Source organism: Aristolochia californica, unplaced genomic scaffold (assembly GCF_029961685.1).
Source record: "Aristolochia californica isolate CCGP_79_NKW_82.1479 unplaced genomic scaffold, dmAriCali1.0.hap1 SCAF_15, whole genome shotgun sequence".
NCBI classification, from domain to species: Eukaryota; Viridiplantae; Streptophyta; class Magnoliopsida; order Piperales; family Aristolochiaceae; genus Aristolochia; species Aristolochia californica.
Genome location: NW_027181826.1, coordinates 2,507,700 through 2,528,623, shown reverse-complemented (window position 1 = coordinate 2,528,623; position 20,924 = coordinate 2,507,700). Strand labels below are relative to the sequence as shown.

Here is a 20,924-nt window from a genome sequence, read left to right as displayed (position 1 = left end):
TTCTCTCTCCCATTTCTATAACCAGTTTTTCCATTTACTGGATGGTTTGTATTTTTAAAGCTCTGTAGCTATGAAAAGACCGAAGACGCTGGCATTTTGTTATAGATTTTCACTCTTTCTTTATCTGTCTTCTGCACTTGAAAACACTGAGCATTTACTGGCTGTTCCCACCTAATCTCCTGAGCTGTGGGACAAGCACACGTGTGCATTCATGATGTATGGCTCATTTCTTTATCCAGGAGTAGCTCGAGATGATTGAGCTCTGAAGAAAATTTAAGAGTGGTCCTTGCATAGATGGGCAAGGGAAGGACTCTTGTGTTGACTATGGAATTAATGTCTCCACATGACCTCATATTTAAACCCCGCCTCTCTCTCTGCTTTTCAAGTGCAAAATAAAAATATTCTTCTTTCCATCTCAGTAGGTTTTTTTCTTAATGTGCAGTGTCTGTTGATGTTAGCCATCTCAAATGATTCCAGGTTTACAAGAACTAATGGATGGGTCCATGAGTTTATCCCCTCAGGTAGAGTCATCTGCTTCTTAGTCTTTTACATATTACTGTGTATTTGGATATGCTTCCAAGTGTTGGTCAGGATCATTGCAATTGGGCAATCATGGATGAGAAGATGGTGAGTGAAACTCGTACATTTTTACTGTTTAGGTGTCAAACATCAAAATCAGTTCTTTACACATTTTTTGTTGTCTCAAACAGTGTTTCCATTAAAAAAAAAACTCTGGGCAGATTCTCTCTCTCTCTCTCTCTCTCTCTCTCTCTCTTTTGCATCATAAGATTTGATAAGCATTGCTCTTACTTTTTTTGTGTAACATGAATTAGCACCTTCTTGGAGCCTCTAAAGGATTTTCCTCTTTAAAAGATGGTTCTACTTGCTTTTAGATGGTCCTTTCTAAACAGACCACATGACTAGTTTCATCATATTCGGATCTTTTCTTCTGTCTCGTCCGGAAAGTACCCTCAATCTTAACTAAAAATCCTTTTTTTCTCCTCAAAAGAATTGTGGCACTGTTTATTTAAACTTTGAAAAGGGTAGCTTAGATGTGAATGACCAATTGGTTCACAGTCAATTTGTAAAATCTGATGCTAGTGATTTTGGGCATGGGCTTATCCACATTGGAACCCTTCAAGTGGTGGGTCTATTGATGTACAAATGCCACGTGTAGGGTAAGCACAAGACCAATCCCCCTATCCTTCTTTGGATGCTAAAGACCACTATGAGAAAAAGAGCCCAAATTCCTTGAATGTATTCTCTGATTGAATGAATGGGTGAGTCTACCCAAGAAAATTGTACAGATAACCCATTTCACCCACTAATTTCTCTAGAGAAAGCACTTATATGTTGAGTTTGACAGCCTATGGAACCTTTTGAATCCCATCAAAGCCTTTATATTGCTAGCCCAAATTTGAGTAGGCAAGATGGGAAGCTCAACTCTCTCATATTAAAGTCTGGCTTAATTCCGAATAGCAATGAGGTCATTTTTAAGATTCTATGAGAACAGTTTTGCTCTAGGAAATGTCTGTGTCTAGACAGTTCTCCTTCTCCCAAGAGCATCTTTCTACTTCCTTCCAGATTTACCTTTCTATGTTCATCCTTAGTTTCCTTCATTATTTACTTTCATCCATTTTTCTCTCTCCCGCTGGAGATTTCTTTTAGGCTTCAGAGTACATCTCTTGCTTTCATATGACCGTCACTGACACACTTTTTTTCTTTTTTTTTATCTAAAAGGCCAAACCAGTCTTAGAAGGCCATGTACGTGCTTCACTTGGACCTTTCTGAGTTTAAGGTCTCATGTTTTCTAATAAATCAAAAATGCTGTTTGTAATTTTATTGAATCCATCACTTGTCTCTCTCCCTTCTCTGCATCTAATGCAGGATCCTTTACATCAATTGAATTGTCAGATCATGCAGGGGATGGTCCTTGGTGCACAGCCAGATCCGTTTTTATCTTGTCCTGAAGTTCCTCCCGTACTGATGAGTCCAGTTCATGCTGGCCAAAACATAGTGGGCCAAACAAGATACTCATTCAAGTTTGTTTGGATGCACCGTCCATGACCAAGTTTTTCTTTCTACAATCCTGGAAGAGGTAGAAAATGAACTGAACACTGGGAATACTGATGGGGATGTAACTTTTTAGAGTGGGAACCGCCCAGATAAAGAGAGGAGACAAACAGTGCATGGACCAAGAAGATCAACATTATCTGATTGATGTTCTTCTTATTTTTTCCTTCTTTTCCTTTTTCTTTTAAAATTTTGTCCAGCAAATATCAACCTGGGAAACTCAGTATGTTTTGTCCATCTGGAAAATCTTTCCTGAAAATAGAATACGCAAGGCAAATATAAATCAAATACAAGCCACGTTTTGTTCATCAGCTACTTTATCATGGCCGCCGGATTGAAAATCAGTTCCTTCAGGAGCTGTGGAACCGGTCCATCCCTATCATCTGTTAGCTTTAAGCCAATCAAGGATACCCTTCTCGGATTCAGATAGCTCCGTCTTTCCCTTCACTGAACCTTCAATGAATTCGAAGTAATCCTTGTAGTTGCGCTTATAATAATCATTCAATCTCTGGGAAGCAAGAGCTTGATCAGTGAGATGACGGCTCCACCTCGTATGAACAAAAGGAAATCAACTCCTTTAAGTGATAGAAACAGTAAATTTGAGATCTAACCTCTTCGTCGTTCTTCGCCTTATTCTCCTGAGACCTCTTCAGATATTCTGTGCGTTTAAACGAGAAAAAGAAACGACAATTACAAATTCTAGATTAAGCCAGAAGAGCAGCTTAGGAATGGAATCACTGGTCGAAAAGAGAGAATTACTCTGCAGAAGGGCTTTCTTGGAGTCGCTGGCCTCAGGAATGGCTGCTGCCGTGGATAAAAACGCTACAGAAGAAAGAACCACCACTCTTCTTCTAGTTTCATTCGCCGGTTCAGCTCCTGCTATTATTGTTCTTCTTCTTTTTCCATTATCAGAAACTGCAACAGATGAAACAAAGGATTTTGATAGCGCTGCCATCTTCTCTCTCTCTCTCTCTCTCTCTCTCTCACCAAAGACTGCAGGTTAAGGTAGGCCACAATTTTGTTTATAGTGGACCAGATGATATCTTCATATCCAATGAGACTCATTTTGAGTGGCTCGCGGGAGTGGCAGAAATCATCCACCAGGAATTTCCATACACGTTGTAGAGAACTCCCATCTTATCTACAATGCGGTGCTCCACTGCAGACTAGTGCAGTTTCAGGGAGAACACTTTTTACTCTTGAACTGGAACTCGAACAGACACCAACAGTGGCTTTTGCGAGAAGTTCTCAAATACCCAAGCATCATATAAAAACGGTAACAATAAATGGAACTTCACACAGCCCATTAGTTTGATGAAATTAGATGAGTGTAAAATACACCATACACATCGCCTGGCACAGATACCTGCGGATTTGAAGATGAGCAATACAGATACAGGCTTTTACATTTCGTTTTCAGCATGGCTTATTCCAGTAAGCGACGGTGCTTGCACCATGAAATAGCAATAATGTACAGAATGATTGTACCAGCAGCTCCACCTCCAATAGTCCACAAGAATTGAGGGTCACCATATTTGTCGTGATTGAAGAGATCAATCTTGATGTTCATGCCAAATATACCAACCAAGACCACAAAGGCGCTCACCATAAGAGTAGCTGTAGTTAACATCACTCCCATCTGCAGAAGATGGTTCTGTTTGTCATCCAGCATAATGTTGATGTAGTCCTCCGTGTCATCAACGTACTCTCTCAGCTGGAAGGACCCAGAGAAAACGAATCACCAACAACACAAGAGTAGAAGATACTAAAGCAGCATAATGAGTACATCATTAGATATTTTCCAGCAGAGTCAAGTTGGATTCTTTGATGAAGCTCACTATTATAACCAGCCACCCAGTGCACATTCATTGCTAGATATAGTTTTGAACCCAACAGTTCATTATCTATTGAATCTTTTAGTTTAGTCATCCACGAGTTACCAATATTTGTTGAATTTGTTCCTACCTAACAGAAAGATCAAATGTAAAGGCATTGCTGAGAATGAGATGGTTTTTTTCAGATAAAATGAAACAGTTGATTCATTAACAGGAGAAAGATTCCTTACTCCTTAGCTGGAAAGATACGAATCCATAAAAGAGGGATTATGTGGAGCAGAATTGACCTGTGCTATTGTTTCTTTAATATTTTAGATCTTAGATCCATGGAACAATATATTACTGATTAGTAATTATAATTATTGCTGCAAACTCTCCCCAAAAAATAAATCAACCTCGGGAAGCCACCTTACCGTGATATAGGCAAAATGCTTACTCATTTTCAGTAATAGGATCCGCTTATGGTTAAATTATCATTCACAGTGTCAGTTGTCACTCAGGTCAAACAAGCAATCATATACATGATTTACTAGGGACCAAATCCATCGGGCATCTAGATAACTATTTTATAGGAAACACCAATCATTCCCCAGAACAATGAATGGTCAAGTCAATAGAGAAACTTCTACTTTCATAATCTAATTGGTCAAAGTTAAATGATTCAAGAAATATGAATACCTCAAAACGCCAGTTTGATTTGATAGTGGAATTTTTACTTTTTTATTTTTTATTTTGATGATGGTAAGTTTGACTATTTCATTTTCAAAAGAGATGCTTGCTGTTTCAACACAAATACAGGTAATGAATGACTGGCTGAAGAAAATATTTTTTCAATGATAAACACTAGTATCAGAAATTGAAGGTGCAGGAAACATACTGTAGATAACTTGTTCAATGTACCATCAATCTGCACAAAGTAAGCTTCCAAAAGCATTTCCAGCTCCTCCACATCAAGATGTTTGCTGCCACTGTGAGTGCTACTGGTGTGGGTTCCCAGGTCGACACCACTTGATGTTGCCAACAAATGCTCCTGAGCATCAATGTTTTGAAGACCAGCCTCATAGTTTTTTGGGCAATCGTTTGCCTCTGAAGAAATCTCAGTCTGAATCCTGAAAATTATTCAAGAACTGTCAATACTATAAGCATATCATATTGGATCTACTTTCCAGAACCCACAACATAGAATTTTCAACGATTAGTTGATCTATGGAGAGCAACCTGTCATCTTCTATATCTGATCTAAAGGCACCTTCACCCATGCCATCACCATCATTCAAAGAAGAAAGAGATGAAGAGCCATCAAGGCGTTGCTGAGTAAGTTTATCTGTCAAATACATCTCCGCCATGTCCTCATCATCATCAAGTAAGTGTTCAAGTTCATCCCTCACCTTCAAACTAAATGATAGTCAACTAATGGTGATATGTAGAGTGATTTAATAAAAAATAAACATAGCAAAATCCATGAATAAAACAAAAATGATAAGGCAGACAGAAAGGACAGAAACACAGGGGTGGGTGAAGCATGACTATATATTTTAAGTGACATAGCATACAGTGCAAGATGAGCTACAGAATGAAAATACTGACATTTAACAGCAATTTTCTTACTGTGTTTAATATCTAATTGATATCCCTAACATGCACAGACTGATGGTAAAACAATCAAAACAGCTTTGAATTGTTCACTCCCCAGGACAAAGACCATAAGCAGGCCTTGACTGTAAACCATTGTTCAGCAACTCTGATATCATCTTCTTGTGTTCAACCAAACAGTTTCTTTTAACGAAAAAAAAAAAGGTGGGTTATCAGTGAAATCCATAGTCCTGTTACATATAGCAAACCCTTCCCTGTTATAGAGTATTTTTGGTCTTATTATATGGAAGTTTCAGACAAAAAAAATGTAAAACTAGAAAAGAAAACATCTGTTTCAATATTTTAAACCGGTTAAGATGTAAAGCATCCAAATTAGGCTCCCTACAACCATCGAGATTGTGTGTTTCAGATGAAACTAGACAGACAAAGCTAAAGGGAACTCTAACCTTTTGAACACGTCCGGTTATTGCAACCAGCCTACTTTTAATTTGACGGACACGTTCCAAATTGAGAGTGCTAATCTTTGTTGTCAGCTTATCAAGAGCCGGATGTGCTTCTTGCTCCAAGGTTCTTGCCTGGTTAAGATCCGAAAAGTCGAGTATAGTCAAACTGAACAGACTAAAATGCAGAGATTGCAATAAGTGATTCAACACACATGATAAGACATGTAAAAGAATGATTAAGTAGTAACTCCTAGAAAGTAGGATGAGGGGAACACAGAAAAAAAAAAACTCCAAATAATAGCACCTTAAAATCAGGGAAACACATCTTGTGCTCTTAATAAACAATGTTTGAGTTATAAAAGGCCTATGTAAGGAGTGAAGCTAAAATGGGATATCTACAGCCAAGATACAAAACACCCTCATTTCTAGTAGAAAATAAATCTATCAATATTTTAATGATAAGGAATAACCAATTTTGATATTCCTTAAACTTCGGTAAAACTTCAAATTATCAGACTTTTGGACAGCAAATATTGCAGCTTCCACTAGAAACTGCACGAAAAGAAATTAGTTTAAGACATTAAACATTCATCTACGAAAATCACTGGAGAGTAAGGGCTTCATAGGAAAAAAATAAGAAACAGCTGTTCTCCATGTGCCCTTGTTAGAACCAGAAAGTCGAAAATTTTACCTCATTATCCAAGCAACTGCATGCTGCCTCAAGACAGGCTTCCAAGGCAATAAACTCAAATGGAAGAACCCTTGGTCCCAGTCCAATCTGGGAACTGAGTTTACCTTCTACCAGACCCTTGTCATCCATTTCCTGAAACCTTGGGGAATAGTCTGAGTAATTGAGGTTTTCTGAATAGTGAGGACTTGCCACATTCGACTGTCGTTCGCCAGCATTGTACAAGTTTGTCCAGTTTGCATGATCACCGCTGATTCTTCCTTCCTTTACACAAAGACAATCAAATAAATGAAAGAGAAAATTAGCACAAATGACTTCAAAAAGTCACAATAAGCATAATATAAAATTTGAGCACAATCATTATCAGATCTCAACCCTTTTGAAAAGAAAAGCAGCACAGAAACTGCAGAAACCAATGAAAGACAAATTAGGTAAAGAAAGGAAAGATCTAAACACAAGACAATGAACAACAAAAGTAGATACATGAATAAATAAATTAAAATTCTTCTGTTGGAATAGATTGCCCAAATTAGACCCATACTGCAGAAAACCTGTAAGAGGACATGTGTTTAGAGTCCTTACCTATATTAGACTCAATAGAAGTGATGGAAAGTGATGGAACCACTTTATGTTAGTAACCCCTTGAAGGGTAAAATTATAAATTCAGTACAAATGCAATATAATCTCTTCTCTCTGGATGGACACTGCAACTTCTGCAGGTAGTCCTCCTGTGGACTAGAGTTCATACCCAAACCACATATATCTCAAGGTATCAGAGCAATTCGGATTCGAATCTATGGAGTGACCTGATTCGTGCTTGGACACAAAAAAGGCAAAGTGCAGAAGTAGATGTCAATTTGTTTGCAGATCGACTGATCTGGGTGCGTAACTGTTATGGAATCCATAGCAGGTCGAGTGATGGGTAAATCATGTAATTGTCTGGTTTAAGCACTTTATTGGTTTAGATGTAATTTCCTTTCTTTTCATAGGCCTTGATATTGGCATTTGCCTTGTATTCGAACCCTAGTCCTCCCTTATAAAGGGGACACAAGCTTGAATGGAATTAAGCAATTGATCAATAGTTTAGCAAGAAATCGGATTCTCTCTCCCAACAAAGTCCAAGGTACAAGCTTCCTTCAAAAGTTTGATTTCTATCAATCATAGGTCGTTCGAAAAATACAAAGCTTCACATTAGAACGGATTACAATCTAGAACCAAGAGGAGATCGTCGGGTGCCTCGATCCATGGCAAGGGAGCTTAACAATGTGGTATCAGACAAGACCACCGTCAGCAATTCTTCTTCTCTGAATGATTTGCGAAATATTCTGGAGGAAGTTCTGATTGAAAACCAGACCCAAATTGGCGCACTCCGAACTGAATTTCTGGAGCTCCGGGAGACTTTTCTGCAACTCACTCTTCAAATTGAAGAGTGGCTTGCTAGGGATTCTGCTATTCCAGGTAGTTCTAGCAAACCATCCGACCAGCAGCCCCTTCACCAGCCATCTGCTCGACCTAAATTCTCTGAGCCCGAAAAATTCACAAAACGAGATGCAGCAAACGCTGTCTCGGACGGGCAGAAGTCGCATGCAATCCGAGAGCTCTCTGTCTCGGAAAAGCTCCCCAAATTTCCGAAATCAGATGACGGGGACCCCGATTTGTGGACATCGGAGGGGTCTTCCACAACCCCTGTCTCACGGGAAGCCATACGTCTTCCACAGGAAACGCAAAAAACGGCACTGGGGAAACCGGGAACCATGAGAATCTTTGAGAAGGTGCCTGGAAATCCAAGGGTTGCAGCTTCTGGGGCAAAAATCCCGTCGGAACAGTCCGACAAGCACCAGCCCTATTCAACACTTCATCCCCGATTTGCCATTGTTCGCCATCGGACATAGGCAGACGATAGAGCGGATTGAACATTGGGAAAGTGGAAACGGCGACCACCGTGGGGCGTTCGTCTCGGGAAATCATTTTGGCGGGTCCAAGCTACCTCCGTCTCAGCGAATCCGTTCGGCCGTCCAGCAAAGGGTCGACCTAAACCCTCCAAACATGGAATGCCAGAGCTGACACCCAACGCCGTGAAATCCAAAGTCGGGGAGACTGAAAATTCCTGAGCCGAGAAGCTCCACGACCAATTCCGGCCAGATCCCTCTGCTATTCGCCGTCAGAGAAAGCTTCCTTAGGTTGTTCTTCTTGGCGACGACGGGGCTGGGAATAGGAAAGCACAACAAATCAGAGCAATTGATTTCCCCGTGGAGAGTGTGGCCTTGACGGACACAGACACTTTTGGAACGTTGTTTCTCGGTAGGCCATGGCCACAACAGGACGAGGACTCTGATGGTGGTGTGGGTGATATCGCCCGACATGCCCCAGAGATGAATTCGATATCGCAGACGAGTATGTGCAGTTCCTGTTCGTCAATAGCATTGGATTTCCAATTGAAAGGTCCAATGTGCATGTTCCATTATCCATCACAAGAGGTAAGGACTGCTCGTTTTCTTAAAAAAATGCCACCAGATATTGGAATCGGCTTTCACATTTCCTTTTCCATTGCTGTCCTGAATCAATTGCCTGCTAGAAATTTTATTGGAATTGCTGGAATGCGTGGGAGAGATTTGAATGAGGTTGATATTCGGATCAAAGCAGTTTTGACTATTCTGTTTGTGGAATGCATAGTCTTGCTTCCTTTTGCTGATTATTTGGACCAGGTTGCTTCATTAGGCAGGGGAATAAGAACATGTCCTATAATTTTGTTGCGATATTTCGGGAAGATAGGGAAAATGGACGAGGCTGTACAGCTATTCGATGAATTGCCCGAGAAAAATGTCATGTCATGGAATGCAATGATTTTGGGACACTGTATTCATGGGTGTCCTGCAGATGGTCTCAATTTAGTTACCGACAGGGTGGGACAAGGTTCCAGCACCAAACCAGGTGCCAAGACAACTTCAAAAGCTAAAAGGTTGACGGCTGAATGTTTAGCCCAATCTGAAAAACCTGTTTCTGTGGAATGGTCAGAAGATCTGCAAGGCAGGAAAGCAATTCGTCTTTCTGGAGAATTTGAAACCTTGAATTTCAAAACTAAAGCTTGATAAAACTTGCAATATATATGCAGAAGTGATAGGGAATACTAGGACTGATGCACGGTCTACAGAATAATATTATCGCTTTGAAAGGCTTATGGGACATGCAGCCTCTCATATCACACTAGAGTGTGCCTTGCAAACACATCCTAATATCCCTATTATTGCAGAAGAGGTGGCTGCTAAGAAGAAGCAGAATCTGAGAAATGTGACTGACTGCATTTCAGATATTATTTGCAAACGATCTGATCTTGGCTATAATTATGGTGTGATAATTATCTCAAAAGACTTAATTAGTTTCATTCCAGAGGTGCCACAACTTATTGCAGTGCTAAATGAGATCCTCGTGCTTGATTTTTTTTGGAAGGTGGACTGTGGAAAAACAAACTAAGACCTCAATCACAGCTGCTTTTTGAAATTTTACCACAAGCAATTCAAGAGCAGCTAATGCTTGAAAGAGATCCTCATGGAAATGGGCAGGCTGCCAAATCAGACCTCAACCATATTGGTTTGCGGATAAAGAACATATCGGTTCAGCATCTTGGAATTGCCAGAAGGGGTACCCTATCCAGGGAGTCCACAACCATTACTGCTGAGGCTGCTTGTGGGTTTCACAAGGATCTACAGATGGGTGCTACTAAGGCCATTGTTCAATATGGAAGCAAAACTCATCCTAAGGTGGAGATCTCAATGGTTACACTAGCTCCTCAACCCGCTGAAGCTCCCCATTTTACTGCAGAACCACAATCTGATGCTGATTGTGAGATCATACTCAGGACCTCTTCTGTTGGGTTGATGCAGCACAATCCAGAACTTTGTCTAAAGAAGCAGCCTTATGCACTACGGTATCCCATAGACACTATTGCTACCGAAGAGCTTCATATGTTAACTGAGGGTACACTGGCCGAACTTGGGCAGACAGCAGTAATTATCAATCACTCCAATGCTGTTTGGATTCCAAAAATCAGAGTGGTGTCTCAAATGGAACCTGTCCAACCACTGCTATGTAGGGTGTCTGCTGTTGCTACCCAGTTTCATGACATGCGTGTCAAAGTCCTTAGGGTGGATGTACCAGATTTTCTTCGTAAAGGTACTTGTGTTCTGTCAGAGATAATAACTCCACATGGTACAAGTTTATCCCTCCATCTTCATGTGAGAAATTTGGTGCATGATGGTGTTCAGTACATGGGAACACTTACAGTCCATGCTGACGCAACGGTTGCCTCAAGGATGGTTGTAGACGTGAAGATGCAGCTTTTGACAGCAATGGAGAATCCTTGGACTGCTGCATAGAGGATGATGAGAAAAGCAACAGATATGCTGCTTGGGGAGATGTAGTGGCGTTCAGCATGCATCCCTATATTTGATAAAAAAAAAAAAAAAACTTTGTTACTAGGGGGAATGCTCGATGGTCATGTGCTACCAACTCCAGCTTTGGTTTTGCAGGGTCGACGTGTGCACGGTTCATGGGAGATTTTACTCTAGTGGGCGGAGACCGACCCTGCTGAAGCCACATGGAAACCGTTAGAAGCCTTCTGTGTTGTCTATCCCAACTTTGAGCTTGAGAGCAAGCTCTTTCTCCAGGAGTGGGGTAATGTTATGGACTTCGTAGCAGGTCGAGTGATTAGTAGACGCCATGGGTAAATCATGTAATTGTCTGGTTTAAGCACTTTATTGGTTTAGATTGTCAGAGTGGTTCTGTCCACTCTTGTAGGCGGTAGCTTTCCGCACCTAACAGATCGGTCTGTTGGGTGCATTGGCTAGCCGTTGTCATGGTATCAGAGTTGGGCAAGCCACGTCACGCGTTCGAATCCCGTGAGAGGCGGTCAAAAATGGGCGGGGTGGGTGTCAGAGTGGTTCCGTCCACTCTTGTAAGCGGTAGCTTTCCGCACCTAACAGATCGGTCTGTTGGGTGCATTGGCTAGCCGCTGTCATAGATGTGATTTCCTTTTTTTTCACGGGCCTTGATATTAGCCTTTGCCTTGTATTCGAACCCTAGTCCTCCCTTATAAAGGGGATGCATGCTTGAATGGAATTAAGCAATTGATCAATAGTTTAGCAAGAGATCAGATTCTCTCTCCCAACGAGGTCTAAGGTACAAGCTTCCTTCAAAAGCTTGATTCTATCAATCATAGGTCGTTCAAAAAATACAAAGTTTCACATTAGAACGGATTACAATCTGGAACCAAGAGGAGATCATCGGGTGACTTGATCCATGGCAAGGGAGCTTAACAACCAACTGATTTGATTCCTGTTTGAGTTTTTAAATACATTCTGCCGCTAACAGCATCAGGAGACCTGTTCAGGTTTGTGATTGTCAAACCCATTACTTGAACACTTGATTCCTATTCAAATTATTCAGCCACATAACAGAATCGTGGAGACCTGTTCCTGTTTGGGACTGCCAAACTGTTTGCTTGACAACAACCTACTTGCTGGATTCTATTTAACTTGAATGAAGGCTTTGCTATCCTATGTAAGCAACACCATATAGCATTGAAATTGAAGGAGGGTGTTGTCTTTTCAAGTTACTTGACTTTGTTTGTGATGCAGTACTGCCATTGATTTATTTTCAGAGGATAACCATTTGTCTCAATTGTGTATTGACACTGGTTTAATCTATTGAGTGGACATCTTAAGGTCTTGCTCCTTATTTTGTGGGTTTTCAGAAACGAAACCAACTTGATAATTGTACTATCAGTGATTTAAGGGAAAAGAAACTCTTCATTCAATTAAAATATCAGAATATGAGTCCTAAAGTGACTGACCCAGTACCAGTCAAGTTCTAACTATATCGTTTGGAAAGAATTGATTGAAAATTTTATTACTGGGGAAGAAGCTTCGGATCATATTGATGGGTCCACTGAGGCACCTCTAACCTTTTTTACAGTTACTACTACTGATAGTGAAGGAAAAGAGCAGCTTGAAGATAATTCAATCCAGATTATAAATCTTGGTATGTGAAAGATGTAAAGATTGTTGGGTGGATTAAAGCCACTCTTTCAGTCGATATTCTGTCCCAGGTCGATGCAATTAAAGGTGCATATGAATTGTGGGAGACCTTGAACCATTCATTTGCTGTTAAAACCAATGCCAGAGTATTTCACTTAAAGTCTGAACTTCGAGGTACCAAACAGGGAGACAAATCAGCTACAGAGTTATATCAAGCTAGAGACAAAGTCACATATTTATGCCTCATCTATTACAACAAGAACAATAAACTGATAAGTCATACAATGCTCAAGGCAGCACTTCAGCACTTGTTACAGGTTATCAAAATGTTCAAAACAGGGTTTATCAAAATAATCAGAGCAAAGGCCAAGGTTTTAGTGGTAGGGGAGATTGAGGAATGTTAGAAAATCAGAAGAAGGGCATTTGGTCATTTTACCTTAGCTGTAATTTCTGGAGATGATATTATATTGTTCAGCATTTTAAATTTATTTCTAGTACAAATTTCATGTAATTTTGGTAAGTTTACTAGGAGATATGAGGGTTTATGTCAAAAGTAACTAAATAGGGATAGTTTTTGTAACTGTCTAACTTGCTGATATATATCTCTACAAGCAACCAACTTGCTGATATTTTGACAAAACCCCTTTTGCCTTGGCAACATCAACATCTGTAGGGTTTCCCCACGGTCAGTTTGAGGGAGGGTGTAACTTATATGTTCCCAACGTGTAAGAGGGCGTGTGTTTAGAGTCCTTAACTGTAGTAGACTCATTAAAAGTGGAGGAAAGTGATGGGACTACTTTATGTTTGTAAACCTTAGGGTTAAAATTGTAAACTAACAAGGAATGCAATATAATTTCTTCTCTCTAGACAGACTCTGCAAGTTCTGCAGGTAGTCCTCCTTCTGTACATTTATACCCGAACCACGTATATCTGGTGTTCCTTTGTGTTTACTTTATTACAAGATCGAGCAATCAAGCAAACAAAACAAAAAATGGGATTAGCCATCCAATACAAAACATGCTCCAAGAATACAAAAAACCATTTAGTGCAAAACATGCCAAATGGCTATCTCAGCCATCCAATCATGATCAACCGCTATCTCAACTGTTTGATCAAACAGCTATCTCAGTCATTTTGCATGTTTCTCACCAAATGGTTTTTCGTATATATATGTGGCTGATCTAATACGAAAAGCCATTGGTGCAAAACATGCGAAACGGTTATCGCAGCGGTTCGATGATGATCAATGATTATCTCATCTGTTTGATTGGACGGCTAAATAGCAGTTATTATGATCGGACGGCTGAGATAACTGTTCCACACCAAATGGTTCATCAGACCTCATAGATATATATAATAAGCTTAAAAGGAAGAAAATTTACCAAAAAAGGAACCTAGAAGTGAAAAAAAGTCGATGAACCCAGAGTTCAACTAATTAAGGAAAAACCTTGTAACTGCACCTGAATATTATGAGTTGCTTGATGGAGCCGCAAAAGGCGCCGTTGAAGTTCCTCGATGAAAGGCTTCACAGATGGATCTTTTGAATTGAGCAAGAGAACCTCTTGGGCGGTGATAATAGCCTTGATGTGCTCCAGATTTATGACGATCGCTTTCTCTCGTCCAAGCACGGTAGACGGGTAGGAAAGGAGAGGATCGAGGATGCGGAGGTCGCGAGCAGGGAGCCCCGTTCGACGCATGATAGCATGTTTGCCCGCCTCAACGACCTGAGCCTGGCCGGTAACATCGAGGACGAGCCAGAAGCGGACACCACCACCCTTCTTCCGGAGTACGCCAGCGGCGGCGCGAGTGGCGTCCGCTTCGTCCTCGAGAAACGTTGCGCCGATCTTCGACGGTGGTCGGGGGCCCCGCATTTGAAGCCGAGCTGCAGAGAGGGTCCGTGGGGAGACAAACGAGCAAGATAAAAGTGGACCTGGCTTGCTTGTTGTCTCAGCTTTCCAGTTCTATTACGACAAGGTTAGCTCCGTGACCTCCGTCGCTGCAGTGCCACTTTTTACAGTTATGAACAAGTGGATTCGTACCATTGGATTGTAAATTCGTAACGGTGGATTCTGTAGAGCTTGTTTGAAACCACGAGAACAGAAATAAAATGGAAGATAAAAGTTGTTTTGTATGGAGAGAAAATAAGGGAGAAAGTAATAATTTTTTTCTCATTTGGAGAGAAAAGAAAATAAATGAAAATTCGAAAGAAATTTTTAATTATTAAAATTTTTAAAAAATAAAATTTTATTTTTTATTTTTCACGTATATCCAAACAAGAAAAAATATATTTCTCTGACAATATTTCTTTTTGATGTAAATAGTTAGGTCGACATATCATTGTATTGGAGCTTTGAACATGGAAGAATAGATGGAAGGACTTCAAAGGGAGTCAGAAGGCGTATATCATATAGCAACTTAATGATCTTGTCGATAATTTCCCCAAAATATGTACTCTCTCATACATAAGAATTCCATTTTTTATCCATTGATAGTAAGAATTCCAAAAATGGATATAACTAAAATTATTATGAAGTTATTTCATAATTGTCTATAATTACTTTCAATCATTTAGTGGAGAGGAATGTTAAAAATATTTAAATATTATCAGTTAAGCATGATAATATATTATTTGATATTTTTATTAACAAATGTAATATTTTAAAAAATATATTTAATATACTATTTAATAATATGTAAGCATTATTTAAACCTAATAAAGTTAATAGCTTGAAAACAATTTGTATGCATCCAATATGAATATATTTTTTTTCATTATTGTTTAGATATTGGTTTATATATTTTAATTCTGGTAATTTGATAATGGTATCTTGATTTTCAAGTTTGATAGTTTGTTAGATGGTTTTGATTTTCATCATATTGATTGAAGTCGATTTTATGGACGGAATTGTCCAATCATTAAATTTTTTTAACATTGTATTCAACTAATTATGAATTTCCTATGGCTTTGAGAACTCATAGTTACTTTTATTGAATGGTTCTGAAACAATTTTGTAGATTAAGGGGAGGTTAGTTAAGTGAAAAGTGAAAGTGGATTACCTAGTGAAAGTGAAAGTGATTTTTTTTATTTTTTTTGTGCTAGCGTACTCAATGGAAAGTGCACTGTAAAGAACTTTATTGTGTTAGTGTGCACAATGAAAATTTTAGTCGAAAGTGAAAAATGAGTTTATTAATAAAATAGCCGTCGAACCCTCAGTGATTCCTCATCAACCACCACATTGGAGGCCGAAGGGCACTTGTTTGACCGTGTTTGTCCTCACAGTGTGGTCAAAGGATCTCATGTAGTTGGCACAAAACAACACCGACAACGGGGGCACCCTTAATAGCGACAAGCATTGACGGGGAACACTTTTAATATTTTCCATGATATTTTTAAATTCAATTTCATAAAAATATTAAATTATAGTATATTTATTTATAATAAATTTATAAATAAAAGTCTACTGATAGTATTGATTTAAATTGATAAATAATTTTTTATCAATAATATTTTAATACTTAGGCTTGTATATCCTTTTAATCATTAAATTTTTAAAAAATTATTAATTTCTTTTTCCCTCCATTTCCCGTGCATCAAAACGAGAGAAATAGTGTTTCTCTTTTATTTTCTCTCACATTTTCCGTGGGCATCCAAACAAGAAAAAAACAATCTTTTTGTATGCAATTATTCCTAGTGTGTTAAGTAAAATAACAACCTCATTTTTGTATTTGGTAAGGTAGGACAAGAATTGTGTTGCCATCCTTGAGTAGAGGTGCTCTCCACTTCCCTTTTGCACAAAACTACCTTGAATTCGAAGAATATGGTTATGCTTGTTTAATGACAAATTCCGCTTCAATAAATTAATTAGATTTACATCAACACATTACTGACTCAGGGATAAGTTTAAGTTTATCTTAGTCGTTATTACCGGAAGAGATTGTGCCCAAATAACATATTAGGCTATTATTATAAGAAAAAGTATAATGAGGGATATTATTATCTTAGTCTTTACATTGTATACGAGGGGAGGTTATTATAAGAAAAACTATATAGAGTAAAGTATTTTTTTTGTTAGAGTGTACAATGGGAAGTGCATAAGGAATTTATTAATAAAATACTCTAATAGATTTAAAATTTATAAGATAATTATATCTAGCTTTTCTATGAATAAGCTAAGATTGATTTTTAACTTGATTACATTATTAAATAATTAAAGTTTTAATTAAGATGGTTTATTTAATTAAAAATAAATAATAAATAATTAGACAAATACTTACTTGTGTAATATCCAAATGCTTATCAAATTGTTACTTTTACAATATCTAAAATCTCACTCTTAAATTAGTAATTAAATATAATATTAAAATCATGAATTTATATAAATAAAAAATAAGTTATTTTATTATAAAAAATTACTCTAATATAATAGTTTTATTTAGCTTTTCTATTAGTATTTAAGACTAAGTAAACATTTTTCATGAACTAATTTTTTTTAATTATGTATATATTAACAAAGAGAGAACAATATAAAATGAGGGGAGCAAACCCCTAACAACAAGGGATTGGAGGGTTACTCCCTGCTTGGCAAACACATTGTTTGTCGAATTAGTGGATCTCGGAATGTGAGACCAAATACAATAAAAGTGAGAGGCAAGGGTGGGGGGAATGCATGTGGCTAGTAGGTGATAACCAACCGAGTTCTATAACCGAGTAGAACATGGAGAAGAGGAATTCCGCTACAATGTTGAAAAGAAGCGAAGAAAGCGGGTAACCATGTCTAAGCCCTTTGGTTCCTTTGAAATATCTGCAAACTGAAAAGTTGAGAATAAGGGAGTAGGAAGCCGAGCTCACACAACTTCTGATCCAAAATCTCCATTTTTCGCCAAAATTCATTTGTTCCATGAGCTCATCTAAAATGATCCAGTTTACTCAGTCAAAAGGTTTTTCCAAATCAAGTTTGAGGGCTAAAATGATCAATGGGTTCATGTGCTGCCATAGTGGAGTTGAGGATATTTCTCCCCTTGAGGAAAGTACCTTGCCCACTATGAATGATGGTCGAGAGAAAAACCTTTAGCTGATGGGCCAGAATTCTAGCATTATTTTGTATGCACTTGTCATGAACTAAGTTGCTAACTTACCCAAAATAGGGAAATCTAAAATTGAATATTTTCAAAGAAAAATAGAATACTAACAATTATTTTCTCATATTCAAAAATATATTTCATTTTTCTTCAATCATGGTCCTCTTCCTTCTTTCATATACTTTCAATTGTTTTGGATGAAGTTGTTTTTCTCATATTCTTTAGCATATCTTCCTCAGTTGAGCCATATTTCATAAAAATGGTCCTTCATGGACCAATGAGTAAAAAAATCTCGAGTTTATTAGTTGTGAAAGAGACTTTCTAACTTGGCTAGTCGGGTGAGTATCAGAGTAAATGCTTATACATGGGCCTCCACATAAATTATCCATGTAGACGAGCTACAAAGAGGGTCCATACACGAGGGGGAGTATTAGAGAAATGGTCCCTCATGGATAAATAAGTAGAAAAGTCTTAGGTTTATTAATTACAAAGGAGGCTTCCAAACTTGACTAGTCATGTGAAGATAAGCCTTGGACCCATCTTCACACCATATACTACATCAATAGGGTTATCAGATTTTTTAGTCATAGATTATGAATGGTTGTTAAAGATCTTAAACAAAAGCATAATGGGTTTAGATAAGCAAGAATATTGAATTCAGATGAGAGGCAGAATCCTTAATTTCTGCATATACATGAGATCCTCTATTGGTTTTTGTTAAAGTTGGATCCAAGTCATCCAGTGGGGTCTATGGAACGAGAGAAACCACAAGCACTTCAATGCTAAGTTTGAATCTCCAACCACAACTCTCCCCTTTTATGGGTTCATCTATTCGGGAGAGTTGGCACTACCTAGCTCAATTGCACGCTCACTTGAGTCCTCCCATCATCCTGGAGTGGTCTCCTCCTCAGCCCTGATTCCTCAAGTTAAATTTTGATGAGTCTTCTCTTGGTAACCCTGGGAAAGCCGATTTTGGCAGAGTCTTCCATGATTCCTCTGTCAACCAGATCATCTCCTTTGTCGGCCCCTTGGGGACTGCTGATTTGACGATGACCGAGCTCCATGGCTTCCTCAATGGGCTTTGCATCTTTTGTGACCACTGTAGAGGTCCTCTCCACATTTAAGGTTGTTGATTTTTAGGACCAACACATTAACACAAGAGATCTCAAGGGAAGGAGGGAAGAGAGGACCTCTAGCAATTGGAAGAGAGGAGAGAAGAAACCAAGGGAGAGAAAGAAGAGGAAAAGAGAGAGAGGTGTATGGATGAATTTGAGCCAAAAGGAAGAGGCTTGAATGCTCTACCCCATGCCTTGAGGCTGTATTTATAGTTGTATGAAGGTATTTATAATGACTACAATACCCTTAACACAAGAGATCTCAAGGGAATGAGGGAAGAGAGGAACTCTAGCAATTGGAAGAGAGGAGAGAAGAAACCAAGGGAGAGAAAGAAGAGGAAAAGAGAGAGAGGTGTATGGATGAATTTGAGCCAAAAGGAAGAGGCTTGAATGCTCTACCCCATGCCTTGAGGCTGTATTTATAGTTGTATGAAGGTATTTATAATGACTACAATACCCTTAGGGCTACATGCTTTAAAAGGAAAAAGACACAAAGGATATACACCAACTTGCATAATTACAATTTTTATATTATCTCTATGAAAGTTCTCCTTATTTACTAGCCATACCACCCATACACACGTGGGTGTCTTTTAATACTCTCTCTCAAGCTAGTGTTTGTAACTCGACTTTGCAAATAATCTTGGTTAAGAAACTTCTGTGCTTGAAAAAAAAAATTAATTGCCTTGATTTGATTTATCTTCTTCTTGTTCACATCTTGCTTGTAGTTTTCATTTTGTTCTCATCTTGTCTTCCCCTTTTTTGGATATTCTAACCACATAAAATTGGATTACCACATCACGTGGAATTCTTCATTGTTGGTTACTTCTTTCTTGTACTTCTTCTTCTACTTACCTCCTTTAGTCTAAGGATCTCTTTGTTCTTTACCAAGAAACCCAACTTGCACAACACAATTATGGGAGAAGAAAAACTCACTCCTAACCGTATGATAAAGCTCCATATACTAATCAAAACAGTCATAGTCTGAAACTCACTCTGCTCAATTTTAATGGCACAAAAATACCCAACTTTAGGGCATGACAACAAGACTACTCACTTTTTAAGGGTAGTTCAAACAAAAAATACCTCTTTGGTGAAGAATAAAAAGATTTTTCATAAGTTGGATGTTGGACACACTCCTATAATTTTTAGGTAGTGAGTCTATAGGCATTGTTCTGAAGCGATTTTAACAAAAACAAATTGATGAAAATATTTTGAGGAATTAAGGGTGTGAATAAAAAGATAACAACTCTCATACATAAAAAGGAAGGAGGCGTACAATGCAACTCTTCATACTTCCAAGTAAGAAGGAAGTGCTTTTAGACCAATAGATGGAAAAAAATAACCAATTTTTACTTAGGAGGGAAGTAAATTTTTCTATGAACATGATGATTGAGGAAACTTTAAAAAAAATCTCCAATAATAAGTTTTAAGATGGAACTTAATAATGAAAACTTTCTAAACATAAACTTCTCGTATAAGGTAATTACTTTTAACTCCTTAACCAATTTGGGAAAAAAATATTCAAGAGACAAATTCCGGAATAAGGGGGATGTAGGAGTAAAATATTTGGAATTTAGAACAAGGAAACAAGATTTTCTAACTCAAAAATTTCAGACTTTGTTAAAAAGGAAACTAAACTCATTTAGAGAAAGACTTCTCTTAAGGAAACTAATGTGATGTGAGATCAAAGAAAGAAAAACTTTAATGAAGGAAAGATACTCAAGTTGGTAAAATCTTGATTAGGGTTTGAAAACAAATAGGAAACTTAACCAATATTAGCAACTCAAAAAGTGAAGCAAATTTTTTTGCTTAAATTCGGATTTTCGCATCCAATAGGATACCAGCATAACCTTTAATTCTTCCAATGTATATATCTCTCTCTAGAAAAATCGAATTGAAAAAAAGGTTTATTAAAATAGAAAGTAGACTCACATAACTTTATTTTGAGATATAATCTCAATATAAATTCCTAGTCATGTTGGTACAAACCGTTCAAAAAGTTGAGGTTTTTTGTTGCTATTTGAAACTTTTTTGCTGCTTGACCTTATACGCTTTAGATGTCG

The 20,924-nt window shown here is 38.2% G+C and overlaps 2 protein-coding genes across 2 annotated transcripts; both read right to left on the bottom strand.

The window, feature by feature from the left end:
* Positions 1 to 2,246: 2,246 nt before the first annotated feature.
* Positions 2,247 to 3,293, bottom strand: LOC137951070 (uncharacterized). Its single transcript, XM_068797635.1, has 3 exons — positions 2,833 to 3,293; positions 2,685 to 2,731; positions 2,247 to 2,581 (listed from the first exon to the last, which is right to left on the bottom strand). Exons 1-3 carry the CDS (start codon positions 3,026 to 3,028, stop codon positions 2,453 to 2,455), a joined length of 372 nt encoding a protein of 123 aa, XP_068653736.1. The 5' UTR covers positions 3,029 to 3,293; the 3' UTR covers positions 2,247 to 2,452.
* Positions 3,294 to 3,350: 57 nt separating this feature from the next.
* LOC137951068 (magnesium transporter MRS2-3-like) lies at positions 3,351 to 14,584 on the bottom strand. Its single transcript, XM_068797633.1, has 6 exons — positions 14,125 to 14,584; positions 6,636 to 6,896; positions 5,948 to 6,076; positions 5,127 to 5,296; positions 4,786 to 5,017; positions 3,351 to 3,787 (listed from the first exon to the last, which is right to left on the bottom strand). Exons 1-6 carry the CDS (start codon positions 14,533 to 14,535, stop codon positions 3,500 to 3,502), a joined length of 1,491 nt encoding a protein of 496 aa, XP_068653734.1. The 5' UTR covers positions 14,536 to 14,584; the 3' UTR covers positions 3,351 to 3,499.
* Between the last annotated feature and the right edge of the window lie 6,340 nt (positions 14,585 to 20,924).

What these genes read in the sequence shown, in the direction of transcription:
- LOC137951068 (XM_068797633.1), bottom strand. Translation starts at nt 14,535, where the DNA reads ATGCGGGGCCCCCGACCACCGTCGAAGATCGGCGCAACGTTTCTCGAG. An exon ending in TAACCGGACGTGTTCAAAAG is followed by an intron (nt 5,297 to 5,947) that starts GTTAGAGTTCCC and finishes TTTAGTTTGAAG; the next exon opens with GTGAGGGATGAACTTGAACA. An exon ending in CATTGAACAAGTTATCTACA is followed by an intron (nt 3,788 to 4,785) that starts GTATGTTTCCTG and finishes GGGTCCTTCCAG; the next exon opens with CTGAGAGAGTACGTTGATGA.
- LOC137951070 (XM_068797635.1), bottom strand. Translation starts at nt 3,028, where the DNA reads ATGGCAGCGCTATCAAAATCCTTTGTTTCATCTGTTGCAGTTTCTGAT. An exon ending in CAAGAAAGCCCTTCTGCAGA is followed by an intron (nt 2,732 to 2,832) that starts GTAATTCTCTCT and finishes TTAAACGCACAG; the next exon opens with AATATCTGAAGAGGTCTCAG. An exon ending in AGGCGAAGAACGACGAAGAG is followed by an intron (nt 2,582 to 2,684) that starts GTTAGATCTCAA and finishes CTTGCTTCCCAG; the next exon opens with AGATTGAATGATTATTATAA.